The 20014-nt window shown below is 42.9% G+C and overlaps 2 protein-coding genes and 1 non-coding gene across 8 annotated transcripts; all 3 read left to right on the forward strand.

The window, feature by feature from the left end:
- Positions 1 to 218: 218 nt before the first annotated feature.
- On the forward strand, positions 219 to 11665 carry eef2k (eukaryotic elongation factor 2 kinase). 6 transcript variants are annotated; one of them, XM_077625841.1, is made up of 20 exons: positions 221 to 491; positions 967 to 983; positions 1063 to 1322; positions 1474 to 1530; positions 2731 to 2831; positions 4013 to 4073; positions 4154 to 4191; positions 5009 to 5180; positions 5249 to 5398; positions 5994 to 6126; positions 6200 to 6327; positions 7633 to 7831; positions 7928 to 7986; positions 8067 to 8144; positions 8839 to 8895; positions 9390 to 9521; positions 9594 to 9782; positions 9844 to 9968; positions 10040 to 10218; positions 11094 to 11665. In XM_077625841.1, exons 3-20 carry the CDS (start codon positions 1077 to 1079, stop codon positions 11201 to 11203), a joined length of 2214 nt encoding a protein of 737 aa, XP_077481967.1. In that variant the 5' UTR covers positions 221 to 491; positions 967 to 983; positions 1063 to 1076; the 3' UTR covers positions 11204 to 11665. The 6 variants fall into 6 exon arrangements, with proteins under 6 accessions (XP_077481965.1, XP_077481970.1, XP_077481967.1 ...); XM_077625839.1 differs by lacking the exon at positions 967 to 983 and having other exon boundaries at positions 219 to 491; XM_077625840.1 differs by lacking the exon at positions 967 to 983 and having other exon boundaries at positions 1066 to 1322.
- Positions 11666 to 11927: 262 nt separating this feature from the next.
- Positions 11928 to 12009, forward strand: trnal-aag (transfer RNA leucine (anticodon AAG)). Its single transcript has one exon. It is a non-coding gene; the product is annotated as a tRNA-Leu (tRNA).
- Positions 12010 to 12202: 193 nt separating this feature from the next.
- Positions 12203 to 19970, forward strand: polr3e (polymerase (RNA) III (DNA directed) polypeptide E). The gene is made up of 21 exons (XM_077625681.1): positions 12203 to 12490; positions 13265 to 13359; positions 13433 to 13483; positions 13655 to 13732; positions 13804 to 13919; positions 14392 to 14474; positions 14559 to 14666; positions 14747 to 14796; positions 14880 to 14999; positions 15078 to 15163; positions 15281 to 15325; positions 15395 to 15486; positions 16139 to 16259; positions 16334 to 16415; positions 16510 to 16569; positions 16641 to 16798; positions 16869 to 16930; positions 17647 to 18113; positions 18999 to 19076; positions 19153 to 19275; positions 19372 to 19970. Exons 2-21 carry the CDS (start codon positions 13321 to 13323, stop codon positions 19426 to 19428), a joined length of 2076 nt encoding a protein of 691 aa, XP_077481807.1. The 5' UTR covers positions 12203 to 12490; positions 13265 to 13320; the 3' UTR covers positions 19429 to 19970.
- Positions 19971 to 20014: the final 44 nt, after the last annotated feature.

The following is a 20014-nucleotide window of genomic DNA, read 5'->3' on the forward strand; positions in this document are numbered from 1 at the left end:
AAGTGCAAGGAGGTGCTTTCAAATACTTCTTCCGGATTGTGATTTATTTATTCAGTTACAATTGCAGGTGTTTAAAAGCATTACACAGCATTAAAATGTGAAAACTTTATTATTTCGGATACTTTTTGTCAATTCAACTGTTGTTTATTGTCACTCCAACGTCCAGGGGCTTATCGTGGAACATTGACTTTGCCATTTCCGACAGGCTAGAAGGCGGCAGTCCACGCGGGGCGGGGCTTCCACGGAACACTGCTGGTCGTGTTACGTGCAAACGGCCCGATTCGGTGTGGCGGCTAGCGGAACCGACACGATACTAAACCCTCCCTTCGAACCGCTTGCCTCGGGACCCGCAGGGCTCGCTGGAGAGGCGAAGAACTGTCGAACTATCCACGAGTAGTCGTCAAAACGGGCGGCAAGGCGTTTTGTCCGACATAAAAACAAGGAGGAGAACGTTTGTTTACACGCCTGCCACACAAAGTGTCAACAGACAGGTTTGCTAGCTTCATTTAATGCATGCATGGCGTATATTGACGGTTATATCTCGTTTGCTATTATGGAAGCAGGTGGTGGTCGGGGGGGTCCTGCATGCAATTGAATATAGCTCCCCCATGACATGTGGGGTCCTCCTCTGCAGAAAAAAAACATGCAGAATCAGCGTGCAGAATGGTAAACACGTTGAGTAGTAAGCTGTATTTATGCTACGGAATGTTGTGGTTGATGTTGAAATCTCAGCTTCGGGCGTTTCGTGTGAAGATTCCATCCCTTAATATTAATTTAATGACCTCAAATTGGTTTAAAGGCTTCCCATAACTCATGAGTCAAGCCCTATTTTCCATCTGCAAAGCAGACGAACACGTTTTTTTTAATGAATTTATTCACTGGAATTGACAAGGAGTCAACGAGTTGTGAACAAACTCTCACCACCGAGACTTTCACTTGCACTAAAACATCATCATTCACTGCCAGCCTTTCCCAGGCCGCCAGTGGGTTCATTAAAATAAGTAAATCCAGTTCAATCTGAGGGCAATGGCCCCGTAATTGTCGTAAAATGTCATTTTCTAGAAGCAGTCGACGCGATGGAGGACGAGCTGATGTTCAGCATGGACAACGAGGGCAGCGGCACCCGGCCCTCCGACCACAGAATTCCGCCCAAGCAGCGCGTCTCCTCGCTCACCGACAACGACGACGACGACGAAGACGACGAGGCCTTCGCCTGCTCCATTTTGGACGACCCCGCCCGCGAGATCTGCCACTACATGCAGAACCTAGCCAACAACCGCCAGCTTCCCGACTCGCTACCCAAGAGCAACTTCGCATACCAGGTATGGAATACAGTTCACAAACAATCTCCGCCATTTTAAATTTTGTACATGTCGCGTTGCCAGAGTGTCTATTTGTCTTTTCTGTCATTAACGATGTGTCATCGTGCGCTACGCTAACGAAAAGTGGCTTTGTTGACCTTCTCCCACTTAGAATCAAAGTGAGCATTTGGCGGAAGGTTCGTACCAGGTTTTGTCTGAGAGTGCACGGGTATGTTTTACCATTTCAATTACTATGCTATAACCCCGCCCCTTTCACTACCTTCACTGTTTTGGACTGCGTTCACCCGCAAACCAGGGGTGTCAAAGGTGCAGCCCGTGGGCCAGAAGTGGTCCGCTAGGGTTTCAGATCCGGCCCGTGGTTTTGTTCTGCCTGACGTATATAATTAAATACTTTCATTTTTTTCCATGTGGGCGACACAATAGCTATTTTTTTTAGATATGTGATCAAGTGTGTGCACTACTGCACTTTGCTCCATTTCCATTGGTTCAATCGTCCCACAGCGCCTACAATGGCAGCCAATGAGTTAATAGGGAAGCTTAAAATGCTCCCAAACCAACAGGAAGTCACCCGGAAATGCCCCAAAATCAAAATGAACAAGAAGCATCCCCTAAAATCAATCGGAAATGATGCTAAATTTACCGTAAATCACCTAAAAGTATAGTTTGACACCCCTGCCTTAAACCTTTTGTACAACTTTCTGTCTTTCTGTTTGATTCATTTGCATGATTTCTGTTTTCTATCGTCTTAAGTTACTTGTTACTTGTGATGGATGACCCCGCCTGCTAGGAAGGTTATTTTTGGACACGGCTGAGTGATCGCCATGTCATCCAAATTTGCCCTTTCAGTGTAGACTCCCTGTGGTACTTTTTTTGTTTTTATTAGCGTGTCTCTGACTTTTTTTTAAATATCGAACATATTTTCCGGACTATAAATCGCAAGTTTTTTGGTTGGGGCAGAGACGAACAACTAAGATCGACTTGTTTTTTTGCTCTCTGACTACGACAGCTTGTTGTGCTGTTTTTGGCTAATTAGCCTGTTGCTATCCCTTTTACTATTGTTACTTTAACATATGTTTTTTGGTTTCTGGTCAAATAAAAGATTGCCCTCCCAAAAATTGCGACTTATTGTTTGAAAAATACAGTACATGATTATAGGAAGCGCCTTTTTATTTATTTTTATTACAGCGGAAGTCTTGGAGAATTATGCATAATTATTAGCATCCACATTAGTAATGTCATTTGTAACTACTTAACAACACGTTTGAATTACATATGTCAAGTACAGGTTAGTTTGGGGGAATTTTAACACAAGCTAACATTTTGGTTGATGGGGAAAAAAAAATCTTTTAAGATTTTTATGAGCTTAATGGGGCCAGTTTTTCTATTTTAATTGTATTTCTTACTCCAGGAGTCGTGGATAAACGCGGTGAAAAAGGCCAGAGCTATGCCCGACCCTTGGGCCGAGTTTCACCTGGAGGATAAAGAGACGGAATCGGGTTTACGCTACAGGTGGGAATAAGTTAAAGAGATTCGTATATGGTCGAAAACAGGGTTGTCCAAACTTTTTCTAACTTCAGAAAAACCATCCAAGCTCCAACTTGAAATTCTTCTACTTAGATTTGTTAGAGGATTGGAAACATGTAAAAAGATTAGGTTTAAAAATAAATAATAAATAAAAGTATTAACATTGGTTGCCATTGACGGCGATAGACGTCCCATCCACTTTGATTAGTTTGCCACTCAAACTTTCTGTTTACATTCTTTCAGGCCTAAAAGAATAATCCTTAGAGATTTTTGTTGTGACAAATTTAGTACCCTTGAATTTTTTATCTTATTTCTAATTTTTCAGCTCCTACAATAATGCACGTATTGGCATCAGAACCATAAACAGACTAAAGGAAAGTGATGTTTTAGTTAACTTGCGTTGAAACTAACATTTTTTGTGGGTGAAAAACAACAGCCGTTAGCTTGCTAGCTTGCGGGAACCCGTAAAGCTTCAACTTTCGCATACATCTGGCTTCTCAGACACGTAGCGCCACGTAACGCCTTTGGCAGACGCACAATGCGGGATGTTTTTTTTTCCTTTTTCGCTGACTTTACTATTCACATTCACTCACTTATCTAAACCACACAGAGAAAGAGCCAAAACAAAACAGAGCGAGCACTAGCTATTCAAACGCTAATTTTACACTACTACTCCGGGCTCTACTTGTTGCTAACTTTGCTATCATAAAGCCAAACAGTACATTGTGTGCCTCGCTTAACGTTGTGTGTGACTACTTTCAAAAAAGTAACTTTGACAAACACATTCTCGGGCCAAGGTAAACAGACATGCTAACCAGGTGCTATTTGTACACCAGTTGTGTCAAAAGTGCGGCCCAATGTGTTTGTTTTTTTAATAGAGAAGCTCAAAAGGCCCCTAAACAACAGGAAATACCCATAAATCAGCAGGAACTAACAAATCAACAAGAAGAATCCCAGATAGTCCCTCAAAATCGATAGGAAATGATCCAAATTTACCGCAAGGGAAGTGTAATTACCCAAAATTGACATGGAAGTGACACAAAATGGAGTCTTTTCCTGCTATTGACAATGTCCAATTTCCTCAAACTAGCTGTGGATGTTCGTCTTTCACTGCCATTTTATTGACCATGAGAGGAATTAATGTAATGATTTTGAATGTATGGCAGGTATAACGCTATCACGGGCGAGTGGGGCCAAGACCAGGTCCACATCAAGATGGCTGCCCAGGTAGGAGCATTTTTTTGTCAACGGAAACTTTGCACTCTGGGTTCTATTTAGGGCGGACTATCTTTATCTCTTTCCCACAGCCTTTTGGGAGAGGAGCCATGAGGGAGTGCTTCAGAACGTAAGTTCAATTCTTTTGACTCCGACTAGCATGATTTTTAGAATTCCATACCCAGGAAGCTAAGATATGCTATCGCAACATTATAATCATAAAAGGGTGATTTCAATGAAGCAAAAAAACATCACAAATCCCTTTTTTTCAGTTGTGCAAGGTTGCAAACAAATGGTTTAAACAACTATTTTTATAGAAACTTTGTCACTCAATGTGACAAATTGAGCTATAAGATAAGCTAAGCTAAACTATCCAAAACATAATCATAAAAGGGTAATTTCAATGAAGAAAAAAACCCTTAACAAATTCCTTTTTTTCCACTTGTCCAAGGTTACGAACAAATGGTTTAAACAACTATTCTGTCACAATGTGACAAATTGAGCTATAAACTAAGCTAAGCTAAACTATCGCAACATTATAATCATAAAAGGGTGATTTCAATGAAGCAAAAAAAAAACCATCACAAATCCCTTTTTTTCACTTGTGCAAGGTTACAAACAAATGTTTTAAACAACTATTTTTACATAAACTTGGTCACTCATTGTGACAAATTGAGCTACAAGCTAAGCTAAATTATCACAACATTATAATCATAAAAGGGTGATTTCAATGATGCAAAAAACAACAAATAAACTTGGTCACTCAATGTGACAAATTGAGCTATTTGACGTCTGATTGGTCGAAATTATTTTTTTTTTACTGCAAGGTTTGTTTCAATAATGTGACTATAGAAATATTGTAAAATATGCTGTTTATCAATATATTTTTGCATTATATTTAAGCATAATTTTGTATCTCAACTCGCTCTTTGAAATGTCCTTTTCAGGAAAAAGCTGTCCAGCTTCTCGCACAGCAGCAACTGGAAATCGGCGTCCAACTACGTGGCCAAGCGCTACATGGAGACGGTGGACCCAAGCGTCTACTTTGAGGACGTCCGCTTGCAGATGGAGGCCAAACTGTGGGGGGAGGAGTTCAACCGCCACAGGCCCCCCAAACAGGTACCGCGGTGAAAGACGGACCGGCGCCGCCTCGGACCGGTCGTAACGCTGGGAAACGTGCGGGTCAGGTGGACATCATGCAGATGTGCGTGGTGGAGTTGAGCCAAAGGCCGGGAAAGCCGCTCTTCCACCTGGAGCATTACATCGAGGGAAAGTACATCAAGTATAACTCCAACTCGGGATTCGTAAGGGACGACAACATCAGGCTGACGCCGCAGGTAAGATGACGACGTCTTTTACCGTTTTTTATAACATTTATTTTTATTATTATTGTTATTATTTATTTTTTTACACAGATAGTTACAGAATCTTATGGAGTATAAGTCGCACGAGCCAAATAATAAAGAGGAAAAAAAATAGTTGCACTGGAGTAAAAGTTTTTGAAAGCAAGAAGTTTGAATTTTGTTTTAGGTTCAAAAAGCATTTTGTAAAATCTAAAAATAAATAAAGTATTTTCTGTTATCCACTTTAATATTGGACATAATTCAAAAAAAAATGTTTCTTTTGAAATGAAAAACAAATGATTAAAAAATGTTTTCCCTTACTAAGAAAAAAGCTCAAAGAAGTAAAGTTTTAGGTCTATAAAAAACGTAATATCTAGGGATTTTGTTCCATTTCTTTTAATCTGATTTCTTTTAAAAATATACAACCATTATATCCGGCCCACATGAAATCAAGTTGACGTGAATGCGGCCCACGAACCAGTTTGATACCCTTGCGTTAAAGTAATAGTAAATTAGAGAACCACAGTCAAAACAGAACCCTGATAATGTCATATATTAACAGTTTTTTTTCCTGTCTTTTTCCCAATAGGCATTCAGCCACTTCAGTTTTGAGCGTTCGGGCCACCAGCTGATTGTGGTTGACATCCAGGGCGTGGGTGACCTTTACACCGACCCCCAGATTCACACGGAAAAGGGAACTGATTTTGGCGACGGAAACCTGGGTATGCATCCTATTATCATTATTTTGAATAAACCGTCATTTTCAACAATAATCAAATATTCTGGTGTCACTAGGCGTGCGAGGCATGGCGCTTTTCTTCCACTCGCACCTGTGCAACAAGATCTGCAAGAGCATGGGCCTGACGCCGTTCGATTTGTCCCCGGCCGAGAGGCAGCAGCTGGACTGTACCAACAAACTCTTGGTAGGTAACATACAATTAAATCTTGTTCAAACTTCCCCAATTGATACTGTATTGTAACTGCACTATAAAGTGCAGTTACAATAAATGGCCTATGTTCAAATTTATTTTTCGTGTATAAGGCGCAGAAGATTATATTGAGCAAAAACATTTGCACACCCCCGCAGTATGTCATGTGTGATACTAATGCACTAATGTGGCTGGTATGTGCAATCAGTGGATTGCAGTCAGGTGCTCAATTCAGCCCAACCCCCGCTGGTTCAACTCCGTGTCCGTGGAAGAAAAAGCTGCCCTCGCAGCGAGCTGGCCTGGAGGACCGCTTGGCCTCGCCCCTTAATTCTAACCCGAACGACTAAGTAGATTGCGAATGGCTCATTGAAAAGTAGATCTTGGAGCAAAAAAAAAAGCACTACATGGAGTTGTAGTAGTAGTAATAATAATAGTAGTGGTTAGTTGTTTGATTTATTTAATAAGAGAGAGCACATATTAATGAACATACAATCATACCTCTACTTACGTTTCAGGTTACGAAATGTTTATATGCAAATGAATGACTCGAGATATGAAAAAGATCCAAGTTAAGAAAGCGTTGTCATGGCAATTTTGTTGGTCTAACAGCCAGACTTTAAGATGATTGGCCAATAGGTTCAGAGACGGGAGTTCACATATGCTAATTGGTATTGAGTTGCCAGTATGAAGAGTGAAGGTGCTTTGGCTAATTTAGTACTCTTTTTTTTTAAAACTAAACTACACAGTCACCTCTAGAGACAGCCCTTGTTGTTATCCCTAAAAATGATTATTTTTTGTGATTCTAGATTCAAACTATTCCATTAAGGGCTGCAGTGGGTGCAGGGTTTCGTTCCAACCTCTAAAGAGGAAACCTTTCCACAATACTAGTGTCCTACGAGTGCAATCAGTGGATTGCCGTCAGGTGCTTCCCGTTTCAGCCCAACCCCCGTCTTTCTTGGAACCAAAAGCTGCAGCCACAGCGGCCCTTGAGGACTGCCTTGCTCACCCCCGTTGTAGTAAATAACAAGGGGTGTCAAACATACGGCGCCCGGGCTGTGTCCAATCCAGGTTGTTCTGCCTGAAAGGCAATTTGTAGCTCATTCATACTGTTTGAAAGTATGAAGAGAGAAGGTGCTTTGGCTAATTTAGCACTGTTTTTGAAGGGAACTACACAGTCACCTCTAGAGCCAGGCATTGTTGGAATTTCATACAATATTTAGCCAATATAGTCTTTTAGTTGCGTCCTATAGGGCGGAAAATATGGCATATTTTGAAAGCTTTTCTTCTTCTCCATATTAGAAATCGGCCAAGACGGTGTTGAGGGGCTGCGAGGAGCAGTGCGGCTCCCCCCGCGTCCGCACCATATCCGGTAGCCGGGCGCCTCCGCCGCTGTCCCGCATGTCCGAGACGTCGTCGGTGGACGAGAGCATGAGCGACGCCGATTCGATGCCGTGTTCCCCGCTTGTGGCGCCTTTCGTCATGGCCAGGTCTCCGGTCGGTGCGTATGCAAACTCAATAAAAACTAGTGATGTCATTCTATGTTTTTCCCCCTTGGAAGTTGCCAGGTTTCATTGTGATGTTTCATTTTTTACAGGTTTATCTTTTACCGGGATGTATGAACACGAAAGACTGGATAACACAGGGGAACACAGGGTACGAAATGGAACTTTTGTGCGGGTGAAGTCGAGTTCAGCGAGCTAAAATGTCACTTTTTTGCGGGTCTTCGTACGTAGGAGTCGGACAGCGGGGGGGACAGCGGCTACCCCAGCGAGAGGAGGAGCGAAGGGGACCCCAACGACCAGGCGGATGGGGTAAATAGTGCCGTATGAACACTAAATGTTTATTTGTATATTCCTAAAGTATAAATTCTTTTCTCGGGTCATGCAGAAATGGAGAACATTTTAAGTCTTACACGTCAAATTTTAAGTCATTTGCATGCTAAAGATGAAATTATTCAGTCATTTTTTGCTAGCGGCATCCTTGCTTAAAGCTAACACCACCAACTATAAAAAGAGAATGCTTGAAAATAGTTTATAATAGTCGATATGTCTAGAGTAGGCCCTTTATAATGCATTTTTTTCTCCTGTTACATCCCATAATGACAAAATTGAATCTCAAATCAAACAGTTACAATTAAATTGCTATTATTTGTTTCATAAGAATAGTCATCTTTTATGGTAGAAGAAAGCACCCAATAGTGAGTTTTCATCTTTCATATTTTTAAAACATAGTTAGCCTATGTTCAAGATTAGGAGCCTTTCTAACCAGCTAGCTTCTATTAAAATGCCTTTGCAATGCTCTTTCTCTTATTATATCAAGTAGGGTGAACACATATTTAGACCTGTTAGCTTAGCCAAACGACTCATTGATAGTTTATTACTATATCAATAAATTAAAAAGGTGTTTTTTAAGGCAACATGTCCTCCAATTCTGTAATGGCCCACCTATTGACGTGTATTTTTAGTAGTACTTTGATGATGCATGTTTTATCCCGACACGCTGTAGGCTCGCCACCGCAACCAAAGAAATTATTCTGAGTCGGACGAGGACAGTGTCAGACGGGTAAAGCAACAAATGAGACGCCGCTCTGCCATATTTAATCCATCTAATCATCACCACAGGGGTTAAATCACCTCTCCCTTGCACTCATTCCTGTGTCCCCGTCATGTCTCACAATTCACTCCTCATTTGTGTTGTTGCCAAGAGTTTGATTTCATTTTTGCCTAAGAAGGGACAAAAGTTTTAGGTCAGAAGAAGTCATTAGTACGGAGGTTGCGGCTTTTAGCTTTTTTTCTTTTTTTATACAGCCAACCTTGATGGGAATTGGTCGACATTAACATTTCTTTATGGGCATATTGCCTGTTCGGTACTTAATCCTAAAGCTTTTGTCCATACTATCTGAGAGATTGCTTCAATTTGCAACGTATCGAAAAATCCAAGGCAAATCCACCAACCAAACGCTGTGTGTACGTGTACTGTTTTTTGTTTTCCGTCAACGTGATCAGACGTGAGCTCATTTCATGGACGCTAACGCCATAATATTATTTCCTCCCCAGCTAACAGAGGAGAAATGGAGCTTCTTCCACTCATCCCGGGCTCACGTGCACAGATCTTCCTGCGTGGCCACCGAAGTCGAACGACTCGATTCTCTCATGCAAAAGCGACTCGGGCAGTCCATCCTGGGGAAGGTGAGGAGAGGAAAATATCAAGCGCGCGTCCTAGCGAACGTTTTTACCATTTTGAACGATCCCGGCGTGCAGGTGCACCTGGCCATGGTGCGCTACCACGAAGCCGGACGCTTCTGCGAGAAGGACGAGCAGTGGGACGAAGAATCGGCCGTGTTCCACCTGGAGCGAGCGGCGCAATGCGGCGAGCTGGAGGCCATCGTGGCCATTGGACAGTGCTGCCTGCAGCTGCCCCATCACATCCTGCCCGACATGACGCTGGAGGTAAAACTTCCACCTTCCCCAACGATCATCCCGACGTTTGAGTCGTCGCGTCCTTTTTCAGGAAAATGCTGGAAACAAGATGAAAGGCTTTAAATATCTCCTGCTGGCCGCCGAAGCGGGCGACCGATCTTCCATGATCACCGTGGCCCGAGCTTTCGATACGGGAGTTAACCTGTCAGCGGACAGGTGGGTTCCATTTAAAATAGGAATTGTAAAGTTCTTTCATCAAATTTGTGTTTTTTTTAACATCTCAATAGGAAGCAGGACTGGGTGGCGGCCATCCGCTGGTACGACAACGCCTTAAACATGGTCGAACACGACGAGGGCGGCGAGTTCGACGGCATTCAGGACGAGCCTCGCTACCTCCTGCTGGCCAGAGAGGCCGAGATGTTCCTGGTGGGGGGGTACAACCTTGCCGCCGACCCGCAGAAAGCAGGTAAAGAATCCATGATAGTGAGGGCCAAGTGTTATGTGTGCTATAACATGGTGACCATGTCAAATTAAAAAATATATATATTATTGTGTAATTTTGGCACTCAACTCTAGTCTAACCGTATTTTCTCGTCTATAAACTGTATCTGTAACTCAAAAAAATGATGACCGGCTTATATGCCCACAAGACTTGCTATATTCTTTTTCACCACTAGATGTCGACAAAGTAACATTCACTATTTGTTGGTTATTTTCTGTTTTGGAGTTAGAAAACAACCATTACTGGATGAATGACTAACTTCCTTATGAGATTGACCATAATAATGTGCTTTCGATTCATACAGTATCTCAGAAATACCACAGGTGATGATTTTTCTAAAGATTTTGCATTCAAAGTAACACACGTACTCCCTATTAAAACCATGAATATTGAGGTGAAAATTGTGAATCGGCTGGAGGCTTATACGCGAGAAATTGTCAAATTTTAAGTGTGCGGCTTATATGCAAGTAAATACGGTAAGTTTTTTTTTTTACCATTACATAATATTGTACATACATACATACATATTCCACCCAAAACAATGTATCTGGGGAAGTGTACTTCTTTGTGCGCGCAATTTTGTGTGACATCACAACCAGAATTCATGATCATATCTAGCTTTCTAGTGCTTAGCTAGCCAGTACATGTCAACAGAATAACAGGCAACAAGAGATAGCAGAGATAGAAATAGAAGGCTGGCAGACTGGAAAAGTGAGATTTTTCTTCATTATTTAGCATTTTCTGTGACTTTTCGGAGTGGATTTTTTACCAAAAATGATCTGTTCCCTTTTAAAGACACTTGCTACACTATTTCATAGCATATTTGAACTTTCCTGTAGGTGACCTGTTTACCGAAGCAGCAGAAGCTGCCATGGAGGCCATGAAAGGACGCTCGGCGAACCAGTACTACATGAAGGCCGAAGAGGCGTGGGCGCTGATGGACGAATAATTTTACCTTTACCTCTAGAAAACACCTTCAAGTGTCCCTAGACGAGTGGCGTTTACATCTTTTTTATATATATAAATAGAGCTAACGGTGCTTTGCATGTTTGCATGTCCGAGCCTTCCAGTGTCTAAGCTGAATCAAGTTTTCTGTGCCAGATTCTCTATTTTTTAACGAGTTGCTACTCCTATTGGAGTTTGTTTTTTTGTGAATGTGGTCTATGGAGCCAAAAAAAAAATCAATTGTTTACCTAACATTTCTATTGAGAGTGTATGCTTTAAGAAAAGTTTACAGAAAAACCCAAAAAAATGTTTGCTTTGATTTTTATGCGTATAACCTTGCTGCTTATGTTTTGTAAAATTTAGTAGGGATGTCCTCATTGATTCTTTGGACTTGCGATCCGATCCGTATAATTTTCGACCATAAATAACAATGCTGAAAATTAAAAATAATTCATGCAACCAGGAATACATGTCATTATTTCTCTTAAAATCAACATCTACACCACGAGGCAGTTCATGTGGTTCAGTGTGCATAATATCCCATTTCAACAGGATTTTAATTAATATTCTAGCATTTCCAAAAATATAAAAACACTTAAAATCTCGGGGTGAAAAATCAAAACTAAAAACCAATATTGTTGTCTTAGCAGCCCCTTGTACTCGTGAAGATAAGCATGATTTGTAAAACTGACTTTTTCAACACAAAACAATTCTCCTCGAAGCCACAAGGTAGCGTGGCCGAGCGGTCTAAGGCGCTGGATTAAGGCTCCAGTCTCTCCGGAGGCGTGGGTTCGAATCCCACCGCTGCCAAATGTTTTGGGCTAGCTCTTTAAACCCACAAAAACGCCAGAATTTTCATCAATATGTTCCACTTCATGCCAACTGAGTGTCGATGAAGTCAAATTCGACAAGCTAATGTTAGTGTTGTAAAGTACTCGCTTTGCATTGTGGGCTTGGCCCTGCTTCACACGTGTCTAATGTCGATCTTGGGTTCGAATCCCACCGCTGCCAAATGTTTTGGGCTAGCTCTTTAAACCCACAAAAATGCCAGAATTTTCATCAATATGTTCCACTTCATGCCAACTGAGTGTCGATGAAGTCAAATTCGACAAGCTAATGTTAGTGTTGTATAGTACTCGCTTTGCATTGTGGGCTTGGCCCTGCTTCACACGTGTCTAATGTCGATCTGAGTCAACATGGTGATCACTTCGTGCGCGTTCCTGCGCCTTCCACTTTGCCCATCTGATGTCACGCCGATGAGATAGCCTCCACACATCATTAACTTGTCCAGGTAACGTCCCCTACGTGGCTGTTCCCCTCTTTTGTCGTAATTCTTACGAAAAACCCACCCGATCGCAAACTCAGTGTTTTATCAACCGGCATGTGGGAATCAAAGCTAGGCTAAAGCTAAAGTTGCTAAGGACCGGTTACTTCAACCTTAGCTTACTTCGTCACGTTGACGTGTGTTTTTACCCGATATAGTTTTTTCCCCCTAGGCGTTGAGGGGTGGATTTTGAAATCCACAAAGTGCGAGTTTGTGCTGCGTTTGCTAGATTAGTGTAGTTTATCGTAGGCCTGCCTGAAAGAATTTGCTATGTGTTTGGCTAGCAATGCTAACAAACCCCGAAAAGGTCTTATTTTACGGAATACGCGTGTGGCAAAGTCACTAAAAGATGCAAAAGGTGCTACTTTGGCATGTGAGTTACTTTTTTTTATTGTGTACACGGCTGGAAAATCAATTTTCATTCCATTTCGCAGGCTTGCATCACCTGGTCAACCTCTTTATGATTTATGTTTACATGCCTCTTTTTGCTTTCTTGCACAGTCATCCCATATCCGATTGTACACTTAAAATTCAAATGCAACTTGAATATTTTTCTAATGGATCAACTGTGCTTCTGCCAATGTTTTCAAATAATTGCAACGTTACTTGGAGTTACTGAGTTTTGAATTATTGCTTGCAAATAATTGGGGGTGCACACCTCTTTTGGAATAATGTCCACCACGTTTGCCCACTGACTGAGCAAGTCAATTCCATTGATTCCAAATGTGTCTTCTTTTAAAGGTTGGATTCGCTCTCGCTTCACCTTCTTTTTTTCCCTTTACGCCGCTTGCTAAAATATGGCCAGCGGGGATGACGACGACCCCATTATAGAGGAGGTATGCATTCTTCGAATCATTAAACATTCTTGGTCCTGATGTGATCATTATGGAGTGCTTTGTCCTCCCACAGATTGACGTCTATCTCGCCAAAAGCCTTGCGGAGAAGCTTTATTTACTGCAGGTGAGTGGGTGTTGTCCATGTTACATTCAGTGCAAATGAGTTGACCATTGGTCAAAAAAATGAACTGGTTCAGGAATCACAAAACAGTTGCTCTAACTCTCAGCTAAATAAAAGCTACCCAGTAAACACAAGTTTGTAACCCCCACCCCGAAAAAAAATCTTTTATTCCAGTACCCCGTGCGACCATCCAACATGACCTATGATGACGTCAACCTTTTGGCCGCTAAGATCAAACCCAAACAGCAGCGGGTAAAAACAAAAGCTTTCTTACCTGTATTTTCAAACAGTTCCAGTCTTAATTGTGTGTTCCTTGTCACTAGGTGGAGCTACAGATGAGTATGGACACCAACAGTCCCAACTACTGCCGCAGCAAGGGGGAGCAAATAGCGCTGAACGTGGACGGCAGGGGCTACGAGGAGAATAATACTTATTCGGTGTATGTTAAGCAACACTTATTCGGTGTATGTTAACAACACTTATTTGGTGTATGTTTAGCAACACTTATTTGGTGTATGTTAAGCAACACTTATTTGGTGTATGTTAAGCAACACTTATTTGGTGTATGTTAAGCAACACTTATTTGGTTCGGTGTATGTTAAGCAACACTTATTTGGTTCGGCATATGTTAAGCAACACTTATTTGGTTCGGCATATGTTAAGCAACACTTATTTGGTTCGGCATATGTTAAGCAACACTTATTTGTTTTGGTGTATGTTAAGCAACACTTATTTGGTTCGGCGTATGTTAAGCAACACTTATTTGGTTCGGTGTATGTTAAGCAACACTTATTCGGTTTGGTGTATGTTAAGCAGCCTGTTAGCACATTTTGAGCTTGTGTACCTCAGTAGGATTGAGAAAATGCTGCTCATGAAAATTTCATCTAGATATCTTTTTTATTTTTTTGCAGGAAAATGATGGACAATCAGACCTTCTCGTCTATACAGGCCACCACCAGCACTTCCCGATACGCCGCTGCCATCTTTCGAAAAGGTCTCAAATTGTTATTCTACTAAGAAATATGTAATTAATCTGTGTGATTTTTTTTTTTCTCCTAAATTTCAATTTTGTACACAGGTGAGCTGCACATAACTCCATTGGCAGGAATTTTGCAGATGCGCCCCAGTTTTGCTTACCTAGACAAGGCGGACAGCAAAACCAAGGAGCGCGAAGCAGGCAATGAAGGTGCATTTTTTTTTTAAACGTTCCCCGCATTTTTCTTTTGTTGCAATTTTTCCATCTGACCTCGCGGCGCTTCGTCACAGGAGGAGATTCGTCCCAGGACGAAGCCGAGGACGAAGCCAAGGCCATTTCGGTGAGAACTCTTTCTTGTCGAGTCTCGCGTGGGTGTATTCGTCTATTCATCTCTACGCATCTTCTGCGTTCGTTCCCGTGCAGGTGAGGTTCTCTCGGCCCGAGACGGAGCAAGCGCGCCAGAGGAGAATCCAGTCGTACGACTTCCTCCAGAAGAAGCAGGCCGAGGAGCCCTGGATCCACTTGCAATACCACAGCTTAAGGGTAGCTCATCGTCACCAGCCCTCTGCGACTATCTCGATTGTTGCCTCCTTGTGAGCCCGCCATTTTGGTTCCCTTCAGGACAGTCGCTCTGAACACGAGAGGCAGTATTTGTTCTGTCAGCACGTTGACTCCTCCGACAACTCCGAGCTGGTTAAAACGCCCAAGTGAGTGCTTGAGGTCTCTTTATTCTGAATGCAAATGGTCTTTTTTTTTTTGTTAAAAAAAAATGCAACCAAATACGAATCTGATGATCTAATGTACTGTTTGCCGCGGCGCTACAGGGAATACCTCAGTATGCTGATGCCTCCACTAGCAGAAGAAAAAGTGTAAGCATTCCATTTTTTTGTTCCTCACTCGAGTTTGGACACATTTTAACCACCGTTTCTGTATCGCAGCATCAAGCCCGTGGGTCCAAGTAACGTGCTCTCCATGGCCCAGCTGCGCACGCTGCCGATCGGCGAGCAGATCAAGACGCTGATGAAGAACGGTAAGCTAACGACGCTAACGAGAGCGCGTAGAATTGTCGGCACGTTCATTTAGCAGGTTTTTTTCTTGAAAAAAAATGGGTTGGATTTTGAGTTCCTTTTAGCGTTTCCAATGTGGAAAAAGCCTGATAATTATTACTTAGTTAAAAATGTTAAATCTGTAGACATTTAACATTTTTGCCATAACTAAACAATGTGTAATTTTGATGAAATTAATAAAAAAAAATGCATGCTAATGACAATATATTGACTTTTTTTGCTTGCTTATCTATTCTATTTTAATTTGATGGATTTTATTTATACACCAACCGGAATAGTTGAAGATAAAGCAATAACATGTCATTTAGTTCGATTTGATTGGAACAAATATGGCAGCACGTGGGAAATAAGAGGTGAGTCATGAAAAGGAGAAATAAATTAAAGTAAAACAAGAAATAAATTAAAGTAAAACAAGAAATAAATTAAAGTAAAACAAGAAATAAATTAAAGTAAAACACTGACTTATCCATCAATGCACATTTATTGTATTCTTTTCTAACTTGTGTTGCACCAATATCATTTTTTTAGTCTCCTGATACCTGATTTTGTGGTCTTGCCTGCGCCATGACAACATATGATTACAAATATCGTTTTTGCTTCTTTGCGTCTCCGCAGTCAAGGTGATTCAGTTCGCCAGCCTCATGGGCCTGCTGGCCTCGGGCACCGATGCCACAGCGGTGCTCCGCTGCATCCAGCAGGTGGCGCTGCTAGTCCAGGGTAACTGGGTGGTGAAGAGGTACGAGGAGCCCACGACCGCCATCCGTCAAATCATTTGTGGGAGCCTTATATTTTCCTTCCGTCTCCCACTAGCGACATCCTGTACCCTAAAAATAGCTGCAGTCCTCACAGCGGCGTTCCGGCCGACGTGTTGTGTCGGGGCAGAGACTTTGTGGTGAGGACACCTCGCCGAAGTTACGGAACCTTCCATCGGGATTCATTTTTTCATGCTGTTGTTGGTTTTTTTTTTTTGTGCTGTGGATGTGCAGATGTGGCGGTTCACTTTGGAACGCTCGCTGATGAGAAAGGAGATTACGGCAATGATCAAAGTAAGCTTCTCTGTTAGCATGCTAACGCAAACGCCACCAGAAATCCAAACGCTGGTTTTCGCTCCTCGTAGCTTCCCCCGGAGGACGTGAAGGATTTCCTGGAGCAGGTGGCGGTGCCGCGCGTCAACCGCGGATGGGAGTTCCTGCTGCCCGCCGACGTGGAATTCGTCAAGAGGCACGCCGACGTGGCCCAGCGGCAGCAGATGTTGTGGCTAGGCATCCAGAGCAAGTGGGTTTTTTTGCGCACAAGTCCCAATTAAGACCTATTCTTACTATTTTTTTTTTGTCCCTTTTTAAAGATTAGAAAAAGTGTTCAAATTCTCCAAGGACGACTTCATGCCGAAGAATTCTCAACTGCCTGGTGGGTAATCATCTGGACCTGTCGGTAGACGATATTATGGCAAAGATCATGCACGAGTACCGTATTTTCACCACTATATGGCGCATCGTATTTTTTGCCGCAGTGTCAGTAACGAGTGCTATTTCTGTATTTTAAACACACAAAGGATGCACCGTTTTTTTAGACGCATATATATTATATATGAATATCTTACCGCAATAGCGCTGGCTACCGGAAGCAGCCCCAGACTCTTATTTCCGGTTTCCGGTGCGCAGTGACTGCTGGGATATATAGTTCTTGCATGCTACACCCACACGCTAAAAACACGTTTTTAAAAAGGCAACGGAAGCAAAACTGAGTTGGGTTGTACTTTATTTAGCCATTTTACAACTTACTCACGTCATCATCACCCACAAATCCATCAAAGTCCTCATTTTCTGTGTCCGAATTGAACAATTGTCCAAATGAGTCGTCGAAAACGCTGAGTTTTAGACGTTCGTCCAGTTGGCCACAATCCATTCGCAAATAGTAGCTAGCTGGTAGCTAGTCGGTGTACCCTATCGACTGATTTATTTTATTTCATCGTGATAACAATTTTAGTATTGGTCCATATATAAAGCGCACTGGATTATAAGGCGCCCTGTCTATTTTGGAGAACATTTATGACTTATGTGCGCCTTATAGTCGTGAAAATACGGTATGTCAAAGTAATCGCGCATTTTTGCGCCGTCTTTCAGAAGCGGTTCACATCAGCGGCACCCAGCGCCTCAAAATGGCGCAGGATCGCGCTCAGGAGAAGCAGGCTTCTCTTCAGAAGGACCTGCACGCCAAAAAAGCCTCGAGCGGCGGCGGCGTCCGCGTCAAGAAGGAGCCCCTGAGCGACGGCGAGGCCGAGCCCATGGACACTTCGGCGCCCCCGCCGTCCTCCTCGGGCCTGACCAACGGCTCGCTCAACGGCTACCCGGGCGGCCAGCGCGCCAATGGCAATGGCGGCAGCCCCGCCAACGCGCCCTCTCCGCCGCTGCTGGACTTTGTGAGCGCCACCTTCGGGAAGAATCCCGTGCTGACGTTCAACGAGCTCAAGAGGCTCTTCAGCCTCCACTTGGCCACCATGCCGGCCGGACACATCCCTTTCGGACCCGTTTCCGATCACATGCTGCAAGACGCCGTGCTGCTGAGCCGTTGCAGACAGATCGTGGTGCCTGTGAGTAGCTTTTTCTTTTTATTTCACGGAGCTATCCCAGCTGAATGAGTGGCTAGCCAATCGCGGGGCACGATGTAACAAACAACCAATCACAGCTAGGGGCAATTTAGAGTGTCCAATCCGCCTACCATGCATGTTTTTTGGAACGTGGGAGGAAACCGGAGTACCCGGAGAAAACCCACGTGGGCCCGGGGAGAACATGCAAACTCCACACAGGTGGACTGACCTGGATTTGAACCCAGAACCCCCACTGTGAGGCCGACTTTATAACCGGTCAGCCGCCGGGTCGCCCTGTCGTTGTCGATTTTTGGCTTATTTTGACTTCTTATGTCATTGTTCAAAAAACAAACCGTCTTAACGAGTTTGAAGAATGTATTAAAGTCCCAGTGTCAAAGTGGCGGCCCGGGGGCCAAATCTGGCCCGCCGCATCATTTTGTGTGGCCCGGGAAAGTAAATGATGAGTGCCGACTTTCTGTTTTAGGATCAAATTAAAATGAAGAGTATAGATGTATATTAAATTTCCTGATTTTCCCCCTTTTAAATCAATAATTGTAATTTTTTAATCATTTTATTCTGTGTTTTTAGTTCAAAAATCATTTTGTAAAATCTAAAAATATATAAAAAAGGTTTGAAATAAAGCTTAAATAAACATTGTTTTAGATCTATAAAAAACTGAAAATTCAGGTCTTATAATCCAGTTCTTTTAATCCATTTATATTAAAAAAAATCTAAATATTCTATCTAAAATGGTCCAGCCCACGTGAAATCGAGTTGACGTTAAAGCGGCCCGCGAACCAACCCGAGTCTGACACCCTTGTATTAAACTAAAGGACACATTTAGTACGTTTGCGCGTTCAAAACCTATTTTTCCTTCCCCCAATGTAGTTTCCCGCTCTGACCTCGGCTTCCGCCGACCAGCAAAAGGTTTTTGGCTTGTGGGAGACCGGAGAAGACTTTGACAAGGTAAATTTGCACCGCCGAGAATAACCCGTTTACATTTTTGCTAACCCTACCGTGCCCCTCCCGGCAAAACCCGCAGCACCGCCACATGCTCTTCGAGATGTTTACCAAAAATTACCGCCTGAAGCGGAGCACGGTTCAAGCTCGGCTCAGCGAAGAGTTGGGCGAAGTCTCCAAGGCCGACATGGACCGGCTACACAAGGTGGGTGTGTGTCAGAGGAGGGGGCGGGGCTTAACAGTGCTTTTCAAATTCTTATGAAATTGTTGTCATTTTTGATTTTTAATTTTTTTTTTTTAGGAATGCTGCAGCAGCCACGGAGGAATGTGGTACCTGAAAGGAACCGTTCCGTCTTGACCCGTGCAAGCCGCCCCCCGAGGGCACCCTTAGCCAATCACCGTGTCCCGAGGGCGCGCGGCCGAAGTGAGAGCCGGTCGCGGCCGGTCACGACAACGTCCGCCGCTGGTAACGCTAAAATAGGACGTCTGTGAAGGGGACATGCTCAAAACAGAAATGCCTCAATGTTTTTTTTTCGGATTTCGTTTCATTTCCAACGGACCTTTCAAAGGCGACGCCGCCGCCGCCAATTCGCCTTCATTTCGTTAACAATAACGTAATAGACGCGATTATCCACCGGACACGCGTCGCCTCGATTATGATTTCACGCCACGGCACTTTTTCCTTCCGTAAAGAAAACTAACGAGCAAAACAGTACTTATTTCAGACTTGGTGGGTTTTTGCGATGGAATGGCATTGACCACGATAGGAGTGGTTTTAAATTGTGGACAAATCTTGGGCTGCTACATTCTCTTTGCTTTTCATCCAAATGTAAAAAACAAAACAAAAACAAAAAAACGGTTGTGAATGATCACCAATAAATACTTTGATGAAAATCACAATTTTTTACATTTTTTTTATTGACATCAATTTTAAAAAATTTCAA

This window comes from Stigmatopora argus, chromosome 18 (assembly GCF_051989625.1).
Source record: "Stigmatopora argus isolate UIUO_Sarg chromosome 18, RoL_Sarg_1.0, whole genome shotgun sequence".
Taxonomy (NCBI): Eukaryota; Metazoa; Chordata; class Actinopteri; order Syngnathiformes; family Syngnathidae; genus Stigmatopora; species Stigmatopora argus.